General features: G+C 38.5%; 1 protein-coding gene across 2 annotated transcripts in view; it reads left to right on the forward strand.

Moving 5' to 3' along the window:
* The window catches only part of LOC120995074 (calcium/calmodulin-dependent protein kinase type 1G-like), a 43775-nt gene that overhangs the window by 16906 nt on the left and 3743 nt on the right, over positions 1-23126 (forward strand). For both annotated transcript variants that reach the window (XM_040424060.1, XM_040424062.1), the window contains 11 exons: positions 9340-9468; positions 9967-10041; positions 11200-11338; positions 11562-11685; positions 12496-12571; positions 13437-13549; positions 14661-14739; positions 15907-15994; positions 16767-16994; positions 17034-17872; positions 19233-19359. In XM_040424060.1, the coding sequence (XP_040279994.1) occupies positions 9340-9468; positions 9967-10041; positions 11200-11338; positions 11562-11685; positions 12496-12571; positions 13437-13549; positions 14661-14739; positions 15907-15994; positions 16767-16994; positions 17034-17872; positions 19233-19323 (1981 nt within the window). In that variant the 3' untranslated portion in view covers positions 19324-19359. The remainder of the gene's footprint in view (positions 1-9339; positions 9469-9966; positions 10042-11199; positions 11339-11561; positions 11686-12495; positions 12572-13436; positions 13550-14660; positions 14740-15906; positions 15995-16766; positions 16995-17033; positions 17873-19232; positions 19360-23126) is intronic.

Consider the following 23126-nt stretch of genomic DNA (forward strand, 5'->3'; position numbering starts at 1 on the left):
TCGTTTCGTTCAAAACTTTGTTTGAATGCTGTACGGAGACCCGTCTTCATACAGCATTCAAATGTATAGGCTATGTGGAGGTGAAATTCGCTAAGCTTGAAGTCTCACGAGACTTTGGTGAAGAACAATAAAAAGTTGGCTTTGGCGCCAAGGTACCAGTCGGTATCGAAGCTGACGTCTGATCGGTGTTTTTAAATTGCCTTTCAATTTGTACAATCGAAGACCGAAGTTTTTCACTGAAGTCTATTAAGACTTCGGACTTAACGAATTTCACCTTCGTCCAGTCCATACTCTTGAATGCTGAACGGAGATGGGTCTCTGTAGAGCATTCCAATGAAGTTTTGAATGAAGTAACTTGAAATCTATGATCCAAAGCACGCTTCGTTCAACCCTACTTTCTGCATAATGGTGCGTTAAATGCACTCTTTCAAAGGCTTTTCAATGGCTTTTGTTGTTTTTCATGGAGAGATAACGCACTACACTGGCTCACAGAGACTGATTAAGAATAGTCTGTAGTATTAAGAATATATCTGTAGTATTGTGTGTGTGTGTATGTGTGCATACAGAGAGAGCTATCAGTCACTGATACCTCCTCCCCGTACCGATAGTTCACATGAAGTGGAAAAAGCAAAGATATAAATGTATAAATTGCAGGTTTTATTTCATCTTTTCATCAAAAATATTAATCTATTTGGCTTCTCCTGCTCTATAACATGGTGCTTTAGGATTGCATTAAATTTTGTGGTGACAAGTCTTATTAAGTGTTAAATCTTATGGTGTCAAATTCCTGCATCATTTCCATTCATCCGAATGGAGCTTGCAGAAATCCATGTGCTTGCCCACCAAACATCCTCATTCACATGGACGGGATAGATTTTCATTCACAGAAATATCTGTTTTCTGCATTCCCTCACTTGTTATGTCTATCTTTTATAAGGCTAGAATTATTGTCGTTTCCAATCCTGATGGCTTCCCTGTCTGAATAGAGCCACATGGCTGCCCTAACCTACCTTGTACTAAAAGCTTCATCTACTAACCACTATCTTGGTAGTCCCAGCAATTGCTAGGTCACAACACTTATGGCATTGAGAACTGTAGAGCTAAGTATGGTCCTAACATCTGTGGAACAGATTTACTAATCTTGTCTAAAATGTAGATGGTGTAAAAAGATCTACCAAATTTATCACAGTGGTTCATGCTAAAGGATAATTATGGTGCATGATTAGACACTTTTTACCTAACTTGATACCACCTATTAGTTATCTTACTATGTGAAATAATTTTGTGCCAAAATTTTGGTGCTAAATGATGCATTTAATCCACACCTCTTTCCCCATGGACACATACCCCTTTCCACAAAGCCTCACCCCCTTGTCGGATGATCCACAGTGGATTATTCTTTGATTACTTGCTTCACGAATATGTCTAAAATGGGATTCACCGAATTTCGGTGCAAATAATACCAGACTTCAGATGGGTCCTTGTGTCTCTCCAATGACATCCATGTAACTGGACAACACCAAGCAATGAGTCAGGGAGGAAAGTATAGGTTCAGCTCTAGTGTGACTGGGGAAATGATTGGGAGCAGAAGTTCCCAAAATGTAGGCAAACATAAATTGCCTAATGCATGCCTATTATCACAATTTCTTCCCTTTTTCAAGTGGAATTAATAGAGCAAAAGCAAGGAAGTCAGATGGCATATCTACTCCTGTCTGACAGGACTCTCTCAGCAGACATCATAGACAGAAAGGAGCCTGCATTCTGCTAACAGATTCTCAGCTACCTTCGAATGAAGGTGATTCTTAGATGACGTACACATCTGAGAATAGCTATTTATACAATATCATAGCACATAACATCTACAGCTTGCACACAGAGAATCTTTTTTGCCTCCATTTGTATATTTATTTTTAGTGATTTTTAGCATGTATAGCTGTGCTCAATTACAACAAGATTATTATGCAGGCAACCTTATGCTCTAATCCAGAGATCAGCAACCTCCAGCACTCCAGCTGTTTGGAAACTACAACTCGCAGCATGCACTCTAGCTCGGTTGTTCTGGGAGCACCCATAGAAGTGAATGGAGCATGCTGGGAGTTGTAGTTTCATAGCAGCTGGAGTACCAAAGGATGCTGACTCCTGCTCTAGTCTGTGAACAGAAGACTGCCTTTTATTTTACTTTTTAACTCTGATGATGAGCATAAAACCAAACATAAAAGCGTTTCTGAGATATAATGACAGCAGTTTTAGCTCTGTAATTGTTAATGCATTCCTATATGCATTAGACCACAGAATAAGAGGAACTGAAATAAACATAAAACATTGTTTTTTGTTGGACTAGTTCTTAATAGACATTTTTAGATGTATTTTTTTCTATAGAAACATAAAATATAGTCATATAGTAAAATTGTGCATAAAATGGAGAAGAAAGTTTAATATAGATTCGCTATTTATAGTATTGAAGGAAATTTGAGAGATCTACAATAGCAAATTGGAATATTGCCCGCTTGGTAGCTGCATTTATATGTAGCAATCACCTGCGCTGTATGGGGATGAATGATCGTTACTGTGATCATTTGTCCATATACAGTTGTATTGATTGTCCCCTACCTAGAACTATGTACTGTGAACAAATGAGCATTTTTGGTGCCTCATGAAGGATGTGATCATCCAAAAATGGGTGTGTCAAGTGATCGGTGGCCCATTTACACAGTACATCCAGAACAAGTGTTTGTTCCCAGTTATTATCTAAAATCTCATTGTCCATATAAGAGGATGAGTAAATTACATTTTTCAATATCAGCCTTTGCACTACGAAAGATATACAGTAACTTGATATCTTTATTTCTGTGGTTAGAAAATTAACATGGAGGTAAGAGAAACCACACATACATGGCTAGTGGAAAGTAGGACAGGGGAATGAAGATAATTTCTTGATAAGGCTTTGCTTGTCCAATCCAGGTTTACAGATGCTAAAGGTCTCTTGCATAACGCTTCCTTGTGTAACTAGGATTTCAGCTTTAACTTTTGATATGCTGTAATGACTCACCGTAAATTACCCTTGAAGCCCTAGCCTACCTTTAAAGCTTAACTTAGCTTTAACCTTCTCATACTGGTTTGATAAAAATTCTGAAAAGCCTTCCAAGATTGTATGAATTTAAAGAGCATTCTGCCAACAACTCAAGTGTGAAAATGTTTCCATAGACTGAATGTTCTACATCTCACACATTATACCGTAGAGAGTAATCTTAATCATCAAAATTTTGATTATATCATAACATTATCTTAACCCTTTAATATTAAAGAACAATAAAGATTGGCAAAACTTCTTGAATCTTCAGAGTAATAGTTACAATTTTGAAATACAGAAACTAAAAAAATACTAACGTCTTGTGCCATTCCATCAGACCTTGCCCTAGACATAACTCATTTTGCCAACGTTGTCTTCATTATTTCTGTAAATGAAAACCATGCATTTTTAAGCTTTGTTCAGATCAGATTAGGAAAAAAGACCTCATGGCTTATGAGGAAGTCTATCAGATTCCGCCATGGTGTCTGTCAATTTGCCTGAAAAATAGACCTACACATTCTGCTATTTTTTCTGGCTAAGGTGACTGAAAGTGTGACAGTCTTTGATGCAGATGTGAACGTAGCCTTTTTAGTATCCAGGTAATTTCTCATAAGATCTGAAAGTTGTCGAGAATTGACAGCATCATTACTTTGTGATCATGTTGTGGTTTAAGGGCTCAGTTTGCAGTTTGACTGTTTTGGGTAATAAAACATTTAGATATCAATTAAGAAAACCAACCTTGTATAATATAATAAAAGTGAGGGCACTCTACACCTAGAGGTGCATGGAGTTAAATAAATGATAAAATACACCTTTATTCCCTTTTTTTATTCAATTGTTTATTGTTTATCATATAATACTTTGATATCGGTATCAAAGTATTATATGATAAACAATTGAATAAAAAAAAATACAGTTTAAAACAATTAGCTCTCTATTACGAATACTATGCAGTGCGGATGACCCCTCTTTGCGGGGGTAGTCTATCCTAACTGTATGCAGAGTCTATGCAATTATGCAGAATGTATATAATCTCAGTCATCCAATTCTGCAATTTGGAGTTTTGCTTTCTTGGTTATTATTAGGTTTGAGAGGCTCCTGTTCAAAAAGTCCAGATAAAGTAATCCAATATATGCCATCACACACGTCCTACGAGACAAGAAACCTTGCCAGGCTATTGTTCGCTCAGTGCTCCTTTAACTTTAAAAGGTTGTAACGATCAACAAATCACGTTATATATATATACATTCTGCAACAATTGCATAGACTCTCCATACAGTTAGGATAGACTACCCTAGCAAAGAGGGGTCATCCGCACTGCATACTATTCGTAATAGAGACCTAATTGTTTTAAATTTTATTTTTATATTTTTTATTCTATTGTTTATTGTTTATCATATAATACTTTGATCTCGCTATCCAGGGAATAAAGGTGTATTTTATCATGTATCTAACTCCATGCACCTCCGGGTGTAGAGTGCCCCCTCACTTTTATTATATTTTGCTGCTATTTATGATTTACGGTATTGGGGGTGCCGAGAGGTGAGCACCGATCCATCTATTAGGGTACAGGTAGAGCCGCCTATTTAACCTTGTATAATGGTTTATCATGTATTCTGAAGTGGTAGTGGCAGATATGAAGAATGCTGGGCTATACAGTAGTGGATAAAATGGTTTCTGCTTCATTTAATCTTCTTCTTACATTGTGATCATGTGTTGGTCTTACATTAGATTGCTTTTCCAAAGCTTTCCACTATTTCAATTACCCTTGTCCATAGGGAAATTGCTCAAGTTACAAAATACTTTTTCTACCAGGGCAGATACAGAGCACTTACAGGCAATGCAGAAGCAGACTTGTTAAGAATGTACTTAGCAACTAGAGATGTGTATTCAGTTATTTTTCCTGAGGTACAGAAAGGAAAATCTATTCTCATAGTTTTTGTCATACAGGACCATATACAGTCATACAGTACCTTATGTACCATGCACTATAGAAAGGGAGAATGTAAGCCCATCAGGTTCTGTGGAACATTTACAGTCATTCCAGAAAAAGACAGGCTTACCTTGGCAGTCAATCATTGAGCAAGACCACCAACATGACTCTTAAAGGGGTATTTTTACTGATGACCTATCCTCTGCGGTCCCACTGATACGCTTTCTGAGAAGGTAACGTTGCTTCTCCAGCTTTCTCTAAGCAATGTGATGTCATGTTCTTTGGTCACATGGCCAAGGTGCAGTTCAACCCTATTGAAGTGAATTGGGTGAGCTGCAATACCAAACACAGCCGCTATGTAATGGACAGAGCTGTGCTTAGTAAGCAGAGAGAAGGCCTCCGCTCTACTGCAAGCACTGGTGCCTTCTCAAACTGCTGATTGGTGGCGGTCAGACCTGCAGCAATCAGATACTGATAGATAATCAGTAAAGATATTTTTGAAAATCCCTTTAAGCATAAAAAGAGCAGAGGTTTGAATGAATAAATTACAACTTTTGCTGAATCGTTTATTTTAAAACTATATATCAATCTGCTCAGCTTCTTCTGCATTTTGTGGTTCCCTTTAAATATTAGAAAGTATGAAGACATAAATTTTACATTCTTGCTAAGAAGGTTTTACAGCATTTATAAGGATTGATACACCATGTGCCACCATTAGATGTGTGACACTTGTCAACAGAATTAACAGAAATTCTGCTATTAGCCATAAAGTAATGCTCCTATGTAATTACTTGCAGCCCATCTATACAGTTCCCCTTCAGTTATCTCTTACTACACATCTGATATCTTGAGTGGTTTATACTTCTAAACACTAATGAAATCTCAGAAATGTCATGATTACATGAGAATACAATAAGCCATTTACAAGCAAATATGCATACTTGGAGCACTATACCATGTTAATCTCCTGAAAGTCATAGAAATGTGTTTGCATTCTACTATATAAATTATTTCAACAAGTGGCAGATGATTTTTCTATATTATTATGGCAATGGACTAAGCTATGTACTTAGAGGGACAATCAATACGACTGAACAGGATGTTCCTGATTATATTAATAGGCCTTTTATGCCCGTGTCCCTGTCTAAAATAATCAGAGGTTAAGACATTGAGGGACTTAGTAAGGATTAGTGGTTGCTAATCAGGGAGTGAAGTACTTGATACCAATGAAGTAACCAAGATTAAACAGTTCACATAATTCTGTACTGAACACCATTAGATAACTTTACAGTGATACTGCACCATATACAGTATAATGGATTTACTCTAAGATTGCAAATAAATACACCATATGCCAAATGTAGACATGGAGACCTGAATTTAACATTTTTATCTAATTTACAAGATCCTGCTCTTGAAAGAAGACCTTGGGTGGGATCGTTGATGTTGGAACAGTCTCTGGTCTCCTGAGATGGTTTTCAACTACATACTGACTGCAAGGTTTCAAGGCCATTCAGCCTCAAAGGCATCAGTGAGATTGGATACTGAAGTGACAAGGCCTAGCTTGCAGTCAATTATCCCCATAGTGTTCGGTAGGGTTGAAGTCACGGCTTCTCTATGCAGAGTCTTTCTACAATAAACTCAACAAACCAATTTTTTATGACAATTTCGAGGTGACATCTGTGTTGGGGGCTCTATTCAGAGCCTTCAGTGCAGATTGTGTCAAAACAACAGATATCTTAGCAGAGTGATATAAACCTGATTGTAAGTCAAGTTTATAACATAAACCATAATACTGTTATGTTACTGCAATGTTATAGGAATATAATTAAAATCCAAAATATGCTACTCACCTACAAAATGAAGGCAGTGCAAATACTTGTCTGATTCAGTTTTTGATCTATAGTCGAGTATTTAGCAACTCCCTCTATAAAACATCTTTAATCAGTTTTTGGAATGTTGGGGAAAGACTTTGTCCATTTTATCTGATAGACTGAACAAAGAAACATGTCTGAAATATGTCTACACAGTATTATCCCACTTATTTGACCTGAAAATGAAATATTTGGGCAAGAGGGTTAGACTTGTCTACCAATGTTATCTTGGGATTCTGATTTATTGTGTATCTAAGAATTGGCCACTCCAAGATCCAAAATAATTGTAGATAAACAAGATATACACAGTGACTCTTATAGATTGTATATTCCATTAAGAGGTGAAACGCTTTGGTTAAAACAGCATAAAAGCTAGACCTTTTCAGCAAGCTGTTGAAGTTCACTTATGAGGGAGAGATCCTTGCGTAGGAAAATTAGTGTTTTTCCCCAATCGAGTCTCTGACTGCTTTTGCTGAAATGGGCTTCCAAGCTGATGTGTGTCATGGTCAATTCAGTTGGTGATGTAAGTACCTTAATTCTGGATCTAGTCAGTGAAGTGTGGATGTAATTAGTAATTATGTGTTATGTTTTATCTAACCCTTATTCTTTGTAAGTTTTTTATTTTTTGTATTTACTTAATTTGCCAAAGAAGGACATACATTTGCCTAATATTCACTATTAGGGTCCATTCACACGTCCGTTGAATGGGTCCGGATCCGTTCCGCAACTATGCGGAACAGGTGAGGACCCATTCATTTTCAATGGGGCCAGAAAAGATGCAGACAGCACACAGTGTTCTCTCCGCATCTGCATTTCCGGTGCTCAGCCCTGAACTTCCGCAGCTCCGGAAAAAAATAGAACATGTCCTATTCTTGTCCACAGCTGCGGACAAGAATAGACATTTCTATTGGGGTGCCGGCCCAGTGTTTTGCGGATCCGCAAAACACTGCGGACATGTGAATGGACCCTTACTTTAAGCAACTTACTTTATTTTACTATTCTTTAAGTGGTATGTGTACTCTCTTTAATGAGAATCTGAACCTGAAATGGTGTATTTGTTAGCAATACACCAGGTTAGAACATTTCAGCTGTCATCAGTCAAAGCTGATTTTATCCAATATTTGCCACTATGAGCAAGCTGCAGAAGTCAGTCAGTTTTTTTATTTTAAATTGCCTCCTTGATCAGCCAGTTTAGTCTCTCATGTTGCTGGTGGGTGGCATTATTCATACAAATCTTATGTATACGGCCACCATAAGTTCATGGCTACAGTAATAGCATGCTCACCTATTATGTTTCCAGAAATGTGTAATATCACATATGTTCTCCATACATTAGCTCTGATGTCCACTGTGGTAACAAATGCCGTATAGATGCAACTCTCCATTGTCAGCGGCAAAGGAAGTCTCTTTTATACTACAAACCTTTAATCCTATTTGTAAAAGAAATGTGAGCAATATCGAATATCTAAAAAAACGAATGTATAACAACATCACTTACAGAACAATACAAGCATCCTCATCCACTGATGGTTGGTGTGTTATTATGTGCAGTGTTAAGCTGGCCGACTGCTATTTCTCTGCTGAGCATTGAATGGCCAGAGAAAAGAAAGCTGCTCCCTGCTAATAAAAAGGATCAAGCAACTGAATCCAATATGGCTGATCCTGTTTTAGACCACCATACACATTACATGGTCAGTCGATTCCACCAAAATCAGAAGGTTTAGGTTTTTAAAACATAGCTAATGTGTATGGCTATCTCGTTGGCTAAGAAGATTACCCGATCTGAATAATGGATTGTCATAGACCTGGTTTCTCTTGACATCTGGTATCCAGCAGTTAATTCCAGGGTAGGCTCTATGTGATCCTTCATCACTCTGTAGTGGTCACTGTGTTACATGCTAAGCATTTGGATCAGTGGTTAACCATGTAAGGGCTCAAGCACACGGCTGTTGTTTGGCCCTGCACATATTGCGGCCCGCAAACAGCGTGTCTGCAATATGCGGGCACCAGCCGTGTGCCCCCCGCATCATGGATGCAGACCCATTCACTTGAATGGGTCCGCATTCCGAAAGATCGGTGCGGAATGGAGGCATGGAACTCTACAGAATCACTACGGAGTGCTTCTGTGGTGTTTCTGTCCATGTTGTATTTTTTTGTGGTGCAGCACAGATCACAGACCCATTCAAGTTGAATGGGTCTGGATCCGCGTGGCAGGCATGCACGGAACCCCCGAACAATGGGCATGTAGCCCGTGAGAACCTACAGAGTGGGGAACCTCCTAATAGGACATATGTAAAGGCATTGTCCTGATGGACTTTTGAACAGACACCCAAGACATTTCATTGGTTATGATTTAAAACTATGGTTATGAGTTAAATGTGGTGCATGGGGCAAAAGTATTTTCATGTATAATTCACTTGTATATAAAATTCATACATCAATATCTCCTTTCTCTTCTGTAGCGGGGCCTTTTCAGAGGTGTTTCTAGTAAAGCACAGGGCCACCGGACATCATTATGCATTAAAGTGCATAAAGAAGGTGAACAGTGCAAGAGATCGGAGCTTGGAAAATGAAATTGCAGTGTTGAAGAAGTAAGACATTTTATATGTGACAAACTGGCTTTCAGTCTTAAAGAGGTTGCCCAGTGGGAAAACACTGATAAGTCATCAATATCAGATTGGCGGGAGTCCGACTGCCGGTACCTCCACCGATCAGCTGTTTGAGGTGGAGGTGGTGCTCGTGCTTCCTCTTTATGATTACCTGTGTGTCGTCTCATTTGTAGAGGCTGCTCTGAGTAATAACAGCTACTTGTCCCATTCAGTTGGGTCATCAATATTTATCCATTGCAATGGTATTGTGGAGATGCCAATTGATCTGGCCACAAATGTAAAAGCAATTTCACATAATTCACAAAAACTTAAAATGTTTGCCTTTTTCTGGATGTAAAAAGTCTAGATGTAACCTGATGGTGTTTTAGGTTTTTCTATTATACCATCTTTGTGGACAGTTCTGTACAACGTGTTACCTTTTTCTTTTTTCACCATCTACGATATAAAAGTAACTGAACATTCATTTTTTCCTCTTCTCAGGATTAAACATGACAACATAGTGACACTTGAAGACATCTATGAGAGCTCTTCACATTTCTACCTCGTCATGCAGTTGTAAGTAATCTACTGCACTCGATTGGGCCTCATTTAAAAAACTGTCTAATAAAAAACTGTTTTGGTACCGCGCCAATGGCAACCAAATCTCCGTTTCTATTTCTTTACCTGCTTGGGGAAAATTAAAGTATTCGTATTAAATTTGTATTATTATTATAGACAGTTTTGATAAATGAAAAGCCTAACTGTTTCCAACAGGAATATTCACTGCATGTCTACTGCTAAGTACTGTTTCTCTATGGTTAGAATATGCTAGTAGTTACAATGTCTAAATTCATTCTCAAGAGATAGTTGCATAAATTACCAGTTAACATAAGGAGTAGGTTTACAAATAATTGCTCTGTACCTCAGTATAGTTGTCTTACCTGGCTGGGAACACATGGTTGTACTTCCTATTATGCAATATTTGTGGAAGATATGTCAATATCACCCACTTGTGGAGCATAATAGACAAATTCTGAGAAATGACCAGTAAGGAAACTTACTTTTAAGACTTCTTTTTAAGAGAGTTCACACTTGGTCAATTATTTACATCAGTTGTTGTGAGCCAAAACCAGTAGTGAAGAATAATCAAAAAAGAAAATGCACTCATACAATAGATGCAAACATTATATATGGACTAAGCCCTCACTCTGATATGATAAAATCTGAGACTCTCAGCCAATATATTTTGACCAAAACACATCTGTGCCCGCCTACCAGCGCCAAGGTGGTCTCAGTCAGGCAGGTCCTACTCTAAACCTACCTATGCTGTTGGGCATCTACATTCAGGAGAGCAGACCCTGCACATACAGTGAGCCAAAACCAGTAGTGAAGTGTAATAGAAAGATCTGCACCTGTTCTTTTGACTCACACCTGGTTTTGGCTCACAATAACTGATGAAAATAACTGACCAAATAACTGAAGTGTGAACTCGGCCTTAATTATTTCAAGATGAATGATTATTATATTTTCTGCAGTTGCAAAAGTATTGCAGAAATTTCTGCCTTTGAAAATGTGTTCCATGCATCTGAATTTCAGAAAGAATATGTAATTAAAGTGTATATTTAAAATCTATATTTTCAAGATATGATGCTATGTTCATACTTCTAAAATGTAATAAATCTTGCTTTCTGTCTAGTATGATAAAATCATAATATCCCTTAACTCCACTCATAGGGTATCCGGAGGAGAACTCTTTGATCGTATATTAGAACGGGGAGTTTACACAGAGAAAGACGCCAGTACCGTAATCCGTCAAGTTCTCTCAGCTGTAAAATATCTTCATGACAATGGTATTGTTCACAGGGACTTAAAGGTAAAAATACACAACATAACATATTCAGACAATAGGCCTTATAATGCAATCTACTGCACTAGAAAAGTTGAGCTTTTTTCATTATCTGTACTAATGGACAGATCAAAACTCATAGAACTCCATAAATCTTCATGTATAAGTTAATATAAAACACAAATAGTGGTAATACTATGAAACTACGAATATTCACCAATACAATAATCTTGTATTTTGTGCATTGCAGCCAGAAAACCTTCTTTACCTCACGCCAGATGAAAACGCAAAGATTATGATCACAGATTTTGGTCTTTCTAAGATGGAGGAAAGCGGTATTATGTCCACTGCCTGTGGCACTCCAGGATATGTCGGTAGGCTGAATAATTATTCTTAGAAGCTACAGAGACAGACATATTGTGATATTTCATGTATACTCTCCAATCTGAACCAAACATCTGGTTGTATTAAAAATACTTTAAAAAGGGGTCCTAGGGTGAATCATGGTAAAGCAGTGGGAGTCTAGACATAGGGCAGAACATATTACATGTTAATGGGGATGGAAAGAAAAAGTAATAGCAGACCCTGTGGGTCAAGCCAAAAGAGTTGTCATTGGAAAGTTTTGGGGAATTTATCAAGAGGAGCAGTTGATATTCGATACAATGGTGATCAAGGTTATCAGTGGCCATGCAGAAGGTCCTTCTTTACCTACTGTATGAGGCTAGAATTAAGTTTCCAGGTGTACTTTGGGAGGCTTGGAAGCCAGGGATGATGTAAATCGGTGATATAAGTACCTTCATTCTGAATGTAGTCAGGACTCCAGTTGAAGTGTTGATATAATTGTATATTATGTTCTTTATCCTTTGTGTATAGATGAGTGCAAAATAATGACATTATTATTTGAAATAATTGGATGTGTGCATAAGTTTTTAGGAAACGGTGTTTTGTATATGCATATTATGGAGAACATTTATGAAAGCTGGTGCAAATGAAATGTGAAGTAGTTGTCCATGGCCAACTTATCGGATTTCACATTTTATTTTTTAAAAGGCCTGTAGAAAGTGAAGGCAGCAACCCAATTGGTTGCCATGGCCAAATTTTCCACTTTTCTTTTGTACCAGCTTCTATAAATTTTCCCCTATATGTAGTCTCAATATAATGTTATTTGTCATTTTTTCATTTAGCTCCCGAAGTCCTTGCACAAAAGCCATATAGTAAAGCGGTGGATTGCTGGTCTATTGGAGTCATAACGTATATTTTGTAAGTAACTCATTCCATGCATTTCTGTTTTTTCTGATTTACATTTTTTAGGTGGTAAAACACCAAAATGTATTATATTTCTTAGAGGTGACCTTGACCAACAATATTTAGTGTTGTTCACTGGAGCTAGACTCATTAATAAATGGCAATGCATAAAGAACAGAGAAAGAAATTGAAATTATTGGCAGGGAACGGGAAAACTTGTAAATACAGAGTAAATGGTGAATAAATGTGAGGTTTATATGTAACATAGTAACATAGTACATAAGGCCGAAAAAAAGACATTTGTCTATCCAGTTCGGCCTGTTATCCTACAAGTTGATCCAGAGGAAGGCAAAAAAAAAACTGTGAGGTAGAAGCCAATTTTCCCCACTTTAGGGGAATAAAAAATTCCTTCCCGACTCCAATCAGGCAATCAGACTAACTCCCTGGATCAATGACCCCTTTCTAGTAGCCATAGCCTGTAATATTATTACGCTCCAAAAATACATCCAGGCCCTTCTTGAATTCCTTTATTGTACTCACCATCACCACCTCCTCAGGCAGAGAGTTCCATAGTCTCACTGCTCTTACCGTAAGGAATCCTTTTCTATGTTTGTGTACAAACCTTCTTTCCTCCAAACGCAGAGGATGTCCTCTCGTCACAGTCACAGTCCTGGGGATAAATAGATGATGGGATAGATCTCTGTACTGACCCCTGATATATTTATACATATTAATTAGATCTCCCCTCAGTCGTCTTTTTTCTAAAGTGAATAATCCTAATTTTGATAATCTTTCAGGGTACTGTAGTTGCCCCATTCCAGTTATTACTTTAGTTGCCCTGGATTAAATATAGCAAGACAAAATTTTCCTTAATTTTTAGGCTTTGTGGATACCCCCCATTCTATGAAGAAACTGAATCTAAACTCTTTGAGAAAATAAAAGATGGATCATATGAGTTTGAGTCACCATTTTGGGATGATATTTCCAAATCTGGTAAGTGTCAATTTTATCCTTTGATATGGAAAACACATTGGCCCAAATTTACTAATGCGTCTGCGCCAAAAATCTGTGGTGCAAAATGATGCATATACGCGTAGGGCTTCTACACTTTTTCCAACCTAATTGACAAAAAAAAAAACTGGACTATCAAAATAGTCAGTTATAAGTAATAGAAAAATCAAGGAAAATCTATACAAATGTCCACAAGGTATCTTAGTAAAAATATCAAACTTTATTTCATATTGCATAAAAATATTATAAACAGCGGATTACATATAACATATCACATACCTATAAATAGGTCCAAATACCTATAATTAATCAACCAAATCTAGATGGCAGGCTAGATAATACAAATGCTGAAATACTCAATCATAGATGTCCATTTGGAAAATATATATATTAAGTATTTAGCTAATAAATTTGCCATACAGACCAGTTTAGCAGGGACATCCCATCCCTGACACGTGTTTTGCAGTGGCTTCTTCCAATGCAACATGAAATAAAGTTTCAGATTTTATACTAAGATACTTTGTGGACATTTGTACAGGTGATATATATACTTTTTGCAACATGTTAAAAAAAAGTGGAGCTTTCTGGCAGAGGGGCTGGTCTAAGGTGCACCATTTTGCACCAAAATTTTGCTGTAATTCTGACATAAACATCTGTCTGAATGTAAGCCAATAGTTGGTAGAGAGTCAAATGTAGTGCAGGGATAGACACTTTTCTTTGTCACCCAGCCTGAGCCACTGTGTTAAAGACAGACTCAGAGGTGCACCACCAATGAGGCCAGGTGAGGCGATCACGTCAGGCAGCAACAGCTAGGGGCAAGGGGGCGCAGCGGAAGGGCCATAGGCAATGAGTGCTTTCATTGTGGCAAAGGGGTTAGGCTAAAAAGTGGGCATGGGGTGCACTCAGGCAGCAGAAAGGCTAGGTGCACCACTGGACAGCCTGTGTAAGCTTATGCCATCTTTAAGATCTGGACCACTCTTCTTTTTAACAGTCTTTAAAAAAAATTAGGTTGATACTAAAAAGCCTTGAATCTTGTTTTGCAACTTTTTCTTTGACTGAAAGTCTTAACATCAGTCTTGAAATTTTCTTCTAGCTAAAGACTTCATAGACTGTCTGCTGGAAAAAGATCCCAAGAAACGATACAACTGCGAGAGTGCCCTGAAACATCCATGGTGAGATGTTCTTTCTAATATCCTCTGTGCAGGGCAGAATAATTTTATTGGGATTTATCTACATGAACAGCTGTTAGAAAGGGATGGAGTGGCACTTTACATATCAGTCCCACACATCTATCCTTCATGCTATAATAAAACCTCTGCTCTTGCAGAGCAAATCTAAATTAGCCAATGAACTCAGGATAGCAATTTGGAAGCATCTCAGTATTATAGTCGTGTCTAATAATTATGATCATCAAATTAGCCAATGCTTGACAGAGAGAATTACAGACAGCTAATAAATACGGTAGCTTTTTTTTTTTTAAATGGCTTTCTGAAGACAGAAAATGTGTGCTAATAGGTCTGCTGACAAAGACAGACTTACTAATAATACATCCAAGCTTAGATATTTCACATAAATGGCCCTTCAAAAGCTAAGAGGCATGAGCCTGAACCTCAATGAACATCCTGGGGGCAGGGACATACACTGATCTAATAGCAAAACGTATTATACCTCCTCATGAGATTTCTGCCGAATTTCGGATTTTTTTTATTATGTGAAGGAAAAGTTGTGATCTGCCTCACCCACTTTCACCAACTTCTGTGACAAAACGTGTAACAGGTGCTTTTACATATGATACTCATTCTAATCCCCATTTATACTAATGACATGAACACCTTCATAAATATTGCATATACAGTTCTATATCTTCTCCTATACTTCATTTAGCATACTGCATATCTGTCTGTTTGAAGCCGCCAGTAGGGGGAGGTCGGTCTATAGGAATTTATACATCTACCATTGAACTCAATGAAAGCTTTAAAATCCCTTTGCACTGAGTTACCCCAGTAGCAACTTCAGGAAAAAAACTGTAATTTTATGTCAGTGCCACCGTCTTCATGGTAAGCACCTTACTGCCAGGGAAAAGGAAAACAATGGTTTGCCTTATTTTAATATGTAATTGACATTTTTCTTATCTTAATAAATTACACATTACTGGCTCATAGGAGGGGCTGACGCCATAAACGCCAGTCTCTGGCTGACCACTCCTGTCATGAACTCCTGGCTACGTGAGAGCCTTGTCTGCTCGGAGCTCTCTGTGTACTTGTCTGTCTCTCCAATATTCTAAAAAATTTGCTAATATGTTCTTTAGTAAATTAACAATGGACTTTTATGCTCTGCAGGATTGCTGGGAATACAGCTCTCCATCGTGACATCTATAGATCAGTGAGCATGCAAATCCAGAAAAACTTTGCTAAAAGCAAATGGAGGGTGAGTTACACCATTCTATACTATTGAATAATTTGGTACCTTCATGACTATATTTCACAGAATGTATTTAGTTAAAATAATACAATTCATCATAGTATCATGAAAAGAGGCTTTTACGATAATAATTTAATATAGCTAACAACAATCACCTTTCCATGGATTTTCCAAAAGTGGCAAGAGTAGCATAAAATTACAAAACAAAATCAAAAATTCATAAATTCTATATAAAGTTTCCAAGTAGTTTATCTGTCCATTAAAGGGGTTGTCTCATCTGAGACAATGGGGGCATATTGCTAGGATATGCCCCCATTGTCTTATAGCTGCGGGTTCCACCAAGTGGTGCCTAGTGGACTCCAGTCCACCACCACCAAGCACTTTCCCAATAGAAGTGAATTGGAGCACACTGCGCATGACCGACCCCCGTTCCCATTCACTTCTATGGGTCCGACGGAAATAGCTGAGCCAGCACGGCAGCTTGCATGTGCAGTTTGCCCTCCACCACTTTCGGGGCTCCGCTCTCGGTAGAGGTGTGGGACTCCCACCTATTAGACAATAGCGATATGCTCCCATGGTCTCAGATGAGACAACCTCTTTAAAGATGATGAATATTTCAGGTTCATATTCTCGCCCTTTGGAAGGCTTAGCATAATAAATAAATTCTACATGTGGGAAACTGATCTGCTTATCAAGCTCTGTAGACAGTAAAAAGCAGAATATCATTTTTATTTTATTTTATAGAATGAAGTAATAATAATTCTATATTTTTCTGCAGCAAGCATTTAATGCAGCCACAGTAGTTAATCACATGAAGAAAATGCACATGCATACCAGTCAGAACAGCTCTGGACTTTCCAGTGATGTAAAGAATGGTTTACCCACCATCAAAGTGTCTACTGCTACAAGACCATGCACTCCCAGGACCATCAGTGAGGAGCAAGGAAACACCTATGAAAATAATAAATTGCATCCTGACAGAGAAGTCATAGCAAAAGTATGTGACACACCCAAAGTTGAAAATAATCCTGATATGAGCAAATCAACATTGAAAGAGGCCTGTCACCCAAAAGATACCAGTCAAGTGACTATAAGCCATCAGTCTCAGCAATACAATTCATCTTGTAGAAATTCAGGTGGACAAAAAACATCTGAGAGTGAACTGTCTCAAAAGTCAAGTCAGGAGGTTCAAAACCCTAAGAAACCAATGAAAAATGTAGCACAGAATTGTGCTACTCAAACCAGCCCAGTGCATCCATTGTCAGGTGAAACATATCAAACCTGTATCATGAAGGATGGACACTCACAAACAAAATCCAAGACTCAGGTCAATCAAGCTTCCAAGTCTACCGATGTAAGTAAACCAACTATTGTTGATACAAATACAAAAGAAGTCAAGCAAAGTAATCCAAAACCTAAAAATATTTCTCAATCACTTGATCTCCCATCTCCACCTACTGTTAAGAATGAAATGCATCGCAACTCATTACAGAAAACACCTTCAACAAATGCATCATCAAAAAAGCCAGCTTCACCAACAAATGTTACAGCTAAAACCACTCAAAAGCCTCCAATACAAATAGGCCTCAATTTACCTTCTCAAAAGACCCCAATTAAGAAGGTCAATGCCCAATCCTGTGATCAGGAGAGTTCATCAAAGAAGAACAGTAGTCCCAAAAAGTTAAACTTAGACTATGATATATTGTGCGTGGAGCTCCCTCAGTGCAAACCTTTGGACTTATCGAATGGAACTGAGAAGAGTGATAAGATTCCTGTAACCACTAACCTATATGTGACTAATGGAATGTCAGTGGAAACTTATGAGAAAGGAACACCTATTTCATGTACAGAAAATGGCCTCGGAAAAAAAAGTCACAAAAAACAGTAAGTAATGCAAATCAACACTACTAACAGAACAGTGATGCCCCGGCTCAGTGCAGGAGACCTTTCTGTTGTAGATACTGCCATCAGTTGCAGAAGGCAAACCTGAGAAAATGTCAGGACCCAATGTGATCTGGGCAAATATTGTTTAATGAGAGTACAATTTTATAACTTTTTTTTAAATGTTAAAGGGGTTATCCAACATCTCCAACAGCCCCACCATGTGCCGGACCCCTCACAGGTAATATACTTACTATGTTCCCCGCGCCTCTCTTGGTCCCCGCACTGCCACTGCTGCTTCTCCCTGTACACGAATGAAAACATCCGGTGTCAGGGGGGAGCAGCCAATGGCAGGCGGTGATGGGGACGAGCCTCCCTAGCGTCACCCGCGATGCTAGGGAGGCTCGTCCCCATCCCCGCCTGCCATTGGCTGCTCCCCACCAACACCGGATGTTTTCATCCATGTACAGGGAGAAGCAGCAGCGGCAGTGCGGGGACCAGGAGCGGCGCCGGGAGCGGAGTAAGTATATTACCTGTGAGGGGCCTGGCACATGGGGGGCTGTTGGAGACAGTGGATAACCCCTTTAATGCGCATGGAACACAACTTGTGTTTTTTCTGAAAATCCATAAAAGTAGAAGGTTCACTTTAAAACATTTTCTGACATGTCAGTAGATGTCATCATTCGGGATGCGTGCACATTCACAGGATCATTTGCAGGGTCGCAGGGCACATATGTGAACCGATGTTGACACCTTCTTACATCTAAATGTCAAATTCTTTAACACCAAATAAGGAAACACTCAATTTTCATACTTTCTTTACAACATCTAATGTATTTACAAAAACTTGAGAATTTCTACATTTATATAGAAACCAAGAAATAGCTGAAGATGTTTCATCCCTACTCCTACTGAAAAAATTTGCATGCTCGCAGGGGCAGACTTGGAATTTAAAAGTGTAACTGAAAAAAAAACTAAAAGTGGCCCCATGTAGTACAAGGATCCAAATTGACAGAAGGCGGGGCAACACAAATAGGTGGGGTCAGCAATAGCATGTTGAGAAAGAAGGAAAGTTGTAATAGTCCCTGTGTAAAGGTCCCTTTACACGGAACGACAGAGCAGCAGATTGTTGGGAAGGAAGAGTTCCGTCCCGACAATCGCTTGCTCGCTGTTGAAGGAGATCACTGCATGTTAATGAGCGTTCTTTTGTATGCTCATTAGGAATGCAATTCTTGGCCAGTGTAAATGGCCCTATAGAATAATTCTGAAGAAAATTGTCATGTGCTCTACTTTGACCCGGATATGGCCAAGTGTACTACTCTATGTTGTGCATTGTGTCACCAGATTTTCATTCTCCTTGCAGGGCTTTCATGAATGGTGTTACAGGACCAGGGAAAGCCACAAACTACACACACTGTGGCAGTGGCCAAACAGGGGTCTGCTCCATTATGTGACCACCATGACAATGCTTGGACTTACAGCATTTCATTGTAAGTATTTATTTTATTCACGGTCATGAGAATTGTGTGGTCCCATGTACGGTGGTAAATCTCTGACCCACTGCTTGCAGAATGTTGAATAAAGTTTTGGACAGTTAAAAGTGATTCCAAGTGAGAATTGGTGACTTCATATCTCTAGATGTTAAGTAAAAATTTTAACTTTTTTGAGTTATGATCTTTAAAAGGATTCTGTCACCATGATTTCACTTACTGAGCTGTAAACATGACCACATCAGTCTTCACGATTTATATTACAATATACTAGTATTACTGCCCTGTGTCTTGTAATTTGTCTATAAAATCGCTTTTATTAATATGCAAATTACCTAAATAAGTAGCCCAAGGGGCTGTCCCTCTGTCCGTTAGAGCCCAGCCGCACCCCTTCTCCTTGAGCCCAGCACCGCCCCACTGCTAATTTATTCACTCCTCATCGCCGACCTCATATGCCTGGTGCACGGTAATCTTGCGCATGCGCAGTGGAAAGACCTGTCAGCGCCCGCGCGGTGTCCTGGCATCGGCCTCACAGAACACATTGCGCATATAACACACTCAAAAGAAAAACTAAGGCTATATGCTCATGACAGTTTTGTGTTTTGCGGTCTGCAAATCGCTGAACCGCAAAACACAGAAGGCATATTGCAGAACGGCACGGACAGCCTTTAATACAACTGCGGTTCCGTGTTTTGCGGTTCCGCAATTTGCAGACCGCAAAACACACAACAGTCATGAGCATGTAGCCTTAGTTTGTCTTTGGAGTGTGTTATATTTTTTTCGCGGACCACGGAACGGAGCAACGGAATGCGGACAGCACACGGAGTGCTGCCCGCATCTTTTGCGGCCCCATTGAAGTGAATGGGTCCACATCTGAGCCGCCAAAACTGTGGCTCGGATACGGACCAAAACAACGGCCGTGTGCATGAGGCCTAATAGGGGATTTAGATTGAGCCCCATTGAGGACAGAGTGATGACAATGTCTGTAGAGTGCTGTGGAATATGTCAGTGCTATATAAGTAAGTAAAATAAATATATAATGTGTGTATATATTTGAGATAAGTGAATTTCTTAAAAGTCTATTTGATTTGGGCCCGAATCAATTCTACCCAAATCAAAGTGCTTCAATTGGCCTGAAAATTGGTATATGACTCTCTCAGATCTACAAGGACTCATAGTTTTCCTCTCTTGACCTTCTCTTTTATTAAATTATTTATTTTAATTTTTTTTTGCTCTTCCCCTTCCTCCCTTTTAACCCCTTCCCGACCTATGACGTACTAGTACGTCATGGGAACCACTGCGTTCCCGCAATTTGACGTAATAGTACATCATAGTGATCGCGTGGGCACCGGAGCGGTGCGCGCGCGATCACTGCAGGGGCCCGGCAGTCCGTGGTAGCCAGGCCCCTGCTGTATCCACCGGCATCGCTGTAAAAGCCGGTGCAGGTGGATTAACAGCTTCTATGCTGCGGTCACGGCTGACCGCGACATAGAAATGGTTTGTGTCAAGTGAGTGATCGCATCGAGTCCCCGCGCTGCTGTGGCGGGGACCCGATGCATCACAGAGGCTGCCCAATGCCTTGCATGGCATCGGGAACTGCCTTCTACGGGTGCCGAGGAGATCCAGCCTAAAGCTCAGTGTAATACACTAACAGGCAATGCAATACAATACAGATGTATTGTAATGCATTGCAGAGGGGATCAGACCCCCAAAAGTGAACATCATAAATAAAGTACAGAAAAAAAACAAAAAAAATGTGTTTTTAATAAAATTAATAAAGTAATAAAATTAATAAAGTAAAAAAGAAAAAAAAACGCCCCTTTCCCCTTATTTTATAATAAAAAACTGAAAAAACAAACAAAGCCCACACATATTAGGTATCGCCGCATCCGTAATGACCGCCTCTATAAATATATCACATGATCCACCCTGTCCGATAAACACCATAAAAAAAGAAAATAAAAACGGTGTGAAAAAAAAGCTATTTTGGTCACCTTACATCACAAAAAGTGCAACACCAAGCGATCAAAAAGGTGTATGTCCCATAAAATGGTATCAATAAAACCGTCACCTCATCCCGCAAAAAATTAGCCCCTACCTAAGACAATCGCCTAAAAAATATAAAATAAACTATATCTCTCAGACAATGGAGACACTAAAACATTATTTTTTTGTTTCAAAACTGCTATTATTGTGCTAAAGTGAAAAAAATAAAAAAAAAGTATGCATATTAGGTATTGCCACATCTGTAACAACCAGCCCTATAAGAATATCACATGACCTAACCACTCAGTTTAACACCGTAAAAAATAAAAAATTTAATAAAAACTGTGTAAAAAAAACAGCCATTTTTGTCATATTGCATCACAAAAATGGCAACAGCAAGTGATAAAAAAGGCGTATGCCCCCCAAAATAGTACTAATGATACCGTCACCTCATCCCGCAAAAAATTAGACTCTACCTAAGAGAATCGGTCAAAAAATAAAAAAGCTATGGCTCTCAGACTATGGATACCCTAAAATATCATTATTTCGGTTTAAAAAATGCTATTATTGTGTAAAACTTAAATAAATAAGAAAAAGTTTACATATTAGGTATTGCCACATCCGTAACGATCTGCTCTATAAAAAAATCACATGACCTAATCCCTCAGGTAAACGCTGTAAAAATAAAAAATAAAAACGGTGCCAAAACATACATTTTTTGGTTACCTTGCCTCACAAAAAACGTACTATAGAGCAATTAAAAATCATATGTACCCCAAAATAGTACCAATAAAACTGGCACCTTATCCCGTAGTTTCCAAAATGTGGTCACTTTTTTGAGTTTCTACTGTAGGGGTACATCAGGGGGGGCTTCAAATGGGACATGGCATCTAAAAACCAGCTCAGCTAAATGTGCCTTCCAAAAACCATATGGCGTTTCTTTCCTACTGCGCCCTGCCGTGTACCCGTACAGCAGTTTATGATCACATGTGGGGTGTTTCTGTAAACCGCAGAATCAGGGTAATAAATATTGAGTTTTATTTGGTGGTTAACCCTTGCTTTGCTACTGGAAAAAAAAAAGATTAAAATGTAAAATCTGCAAAAAAAGTGAAATTCTGAAATTTCATCTCCATTTTCCATTAATTCTTGTGGAACACCTAAAGGGTTAACAAAGTTTGTAAAATCAGTTTTGTATACCTTGAGGAGTGTAGCTTCTAAAATTGGGTCATTTTTGGGTGGTTTCTATTATGTAAACCTCACAAAGTGACTTCAGACCTGAACTGGTCCTTAAAAAGTGGGTTTTGGAAATTTTCCCAAAAAATTCAAGATTTGCTTCCAAACTTCTAAGCCTTCTAACGTCCCCAAAAAATAAAATGTCATTTTCAAAATGATCCAAACATGAAGTAGACATATGGGAAATGTAAAGTAATTACTATTTTTGGAGGTATTACTATCTATTATAAAAGTAGAGAAATAGAAATTTTGAAATTTGCCAATTTTAAAATTTTTTGGGTAAATTTGGTATTTTTTTATGATTTTTTTTTTACTCATTTTTACCACTGAGAGAAAACAATCTCAGAATGGCCTGTATAAGTAAAAGCGTTTTAAAGTTATTACCACATAAAGTGACACGTCAGATTTGCAAAAAATGGCCTGGGCAGGAAGGTGAAAACAGGCCCGGGGATGAAGGGGTTAAGCTATTTAACACAATGACAGAAATAGCAAATAATATCAGAGTGACACTGACATATATTGCTATGCTTAGATGCATGGATGACGGT

The sequence above is a fragment of the Bufo bufo genome, chromosome 3, assembly GCF_905171765.1.
Source record: "Bufo bufo chromosome 3, aBufBuf1.1, whole genome shotgun sequence".
Lineage (NCBI taxonomy): Eukaryota > Metazoa > Chordata > Amphibia > Anura > Bufonidae > Bufo > Bufo bufo.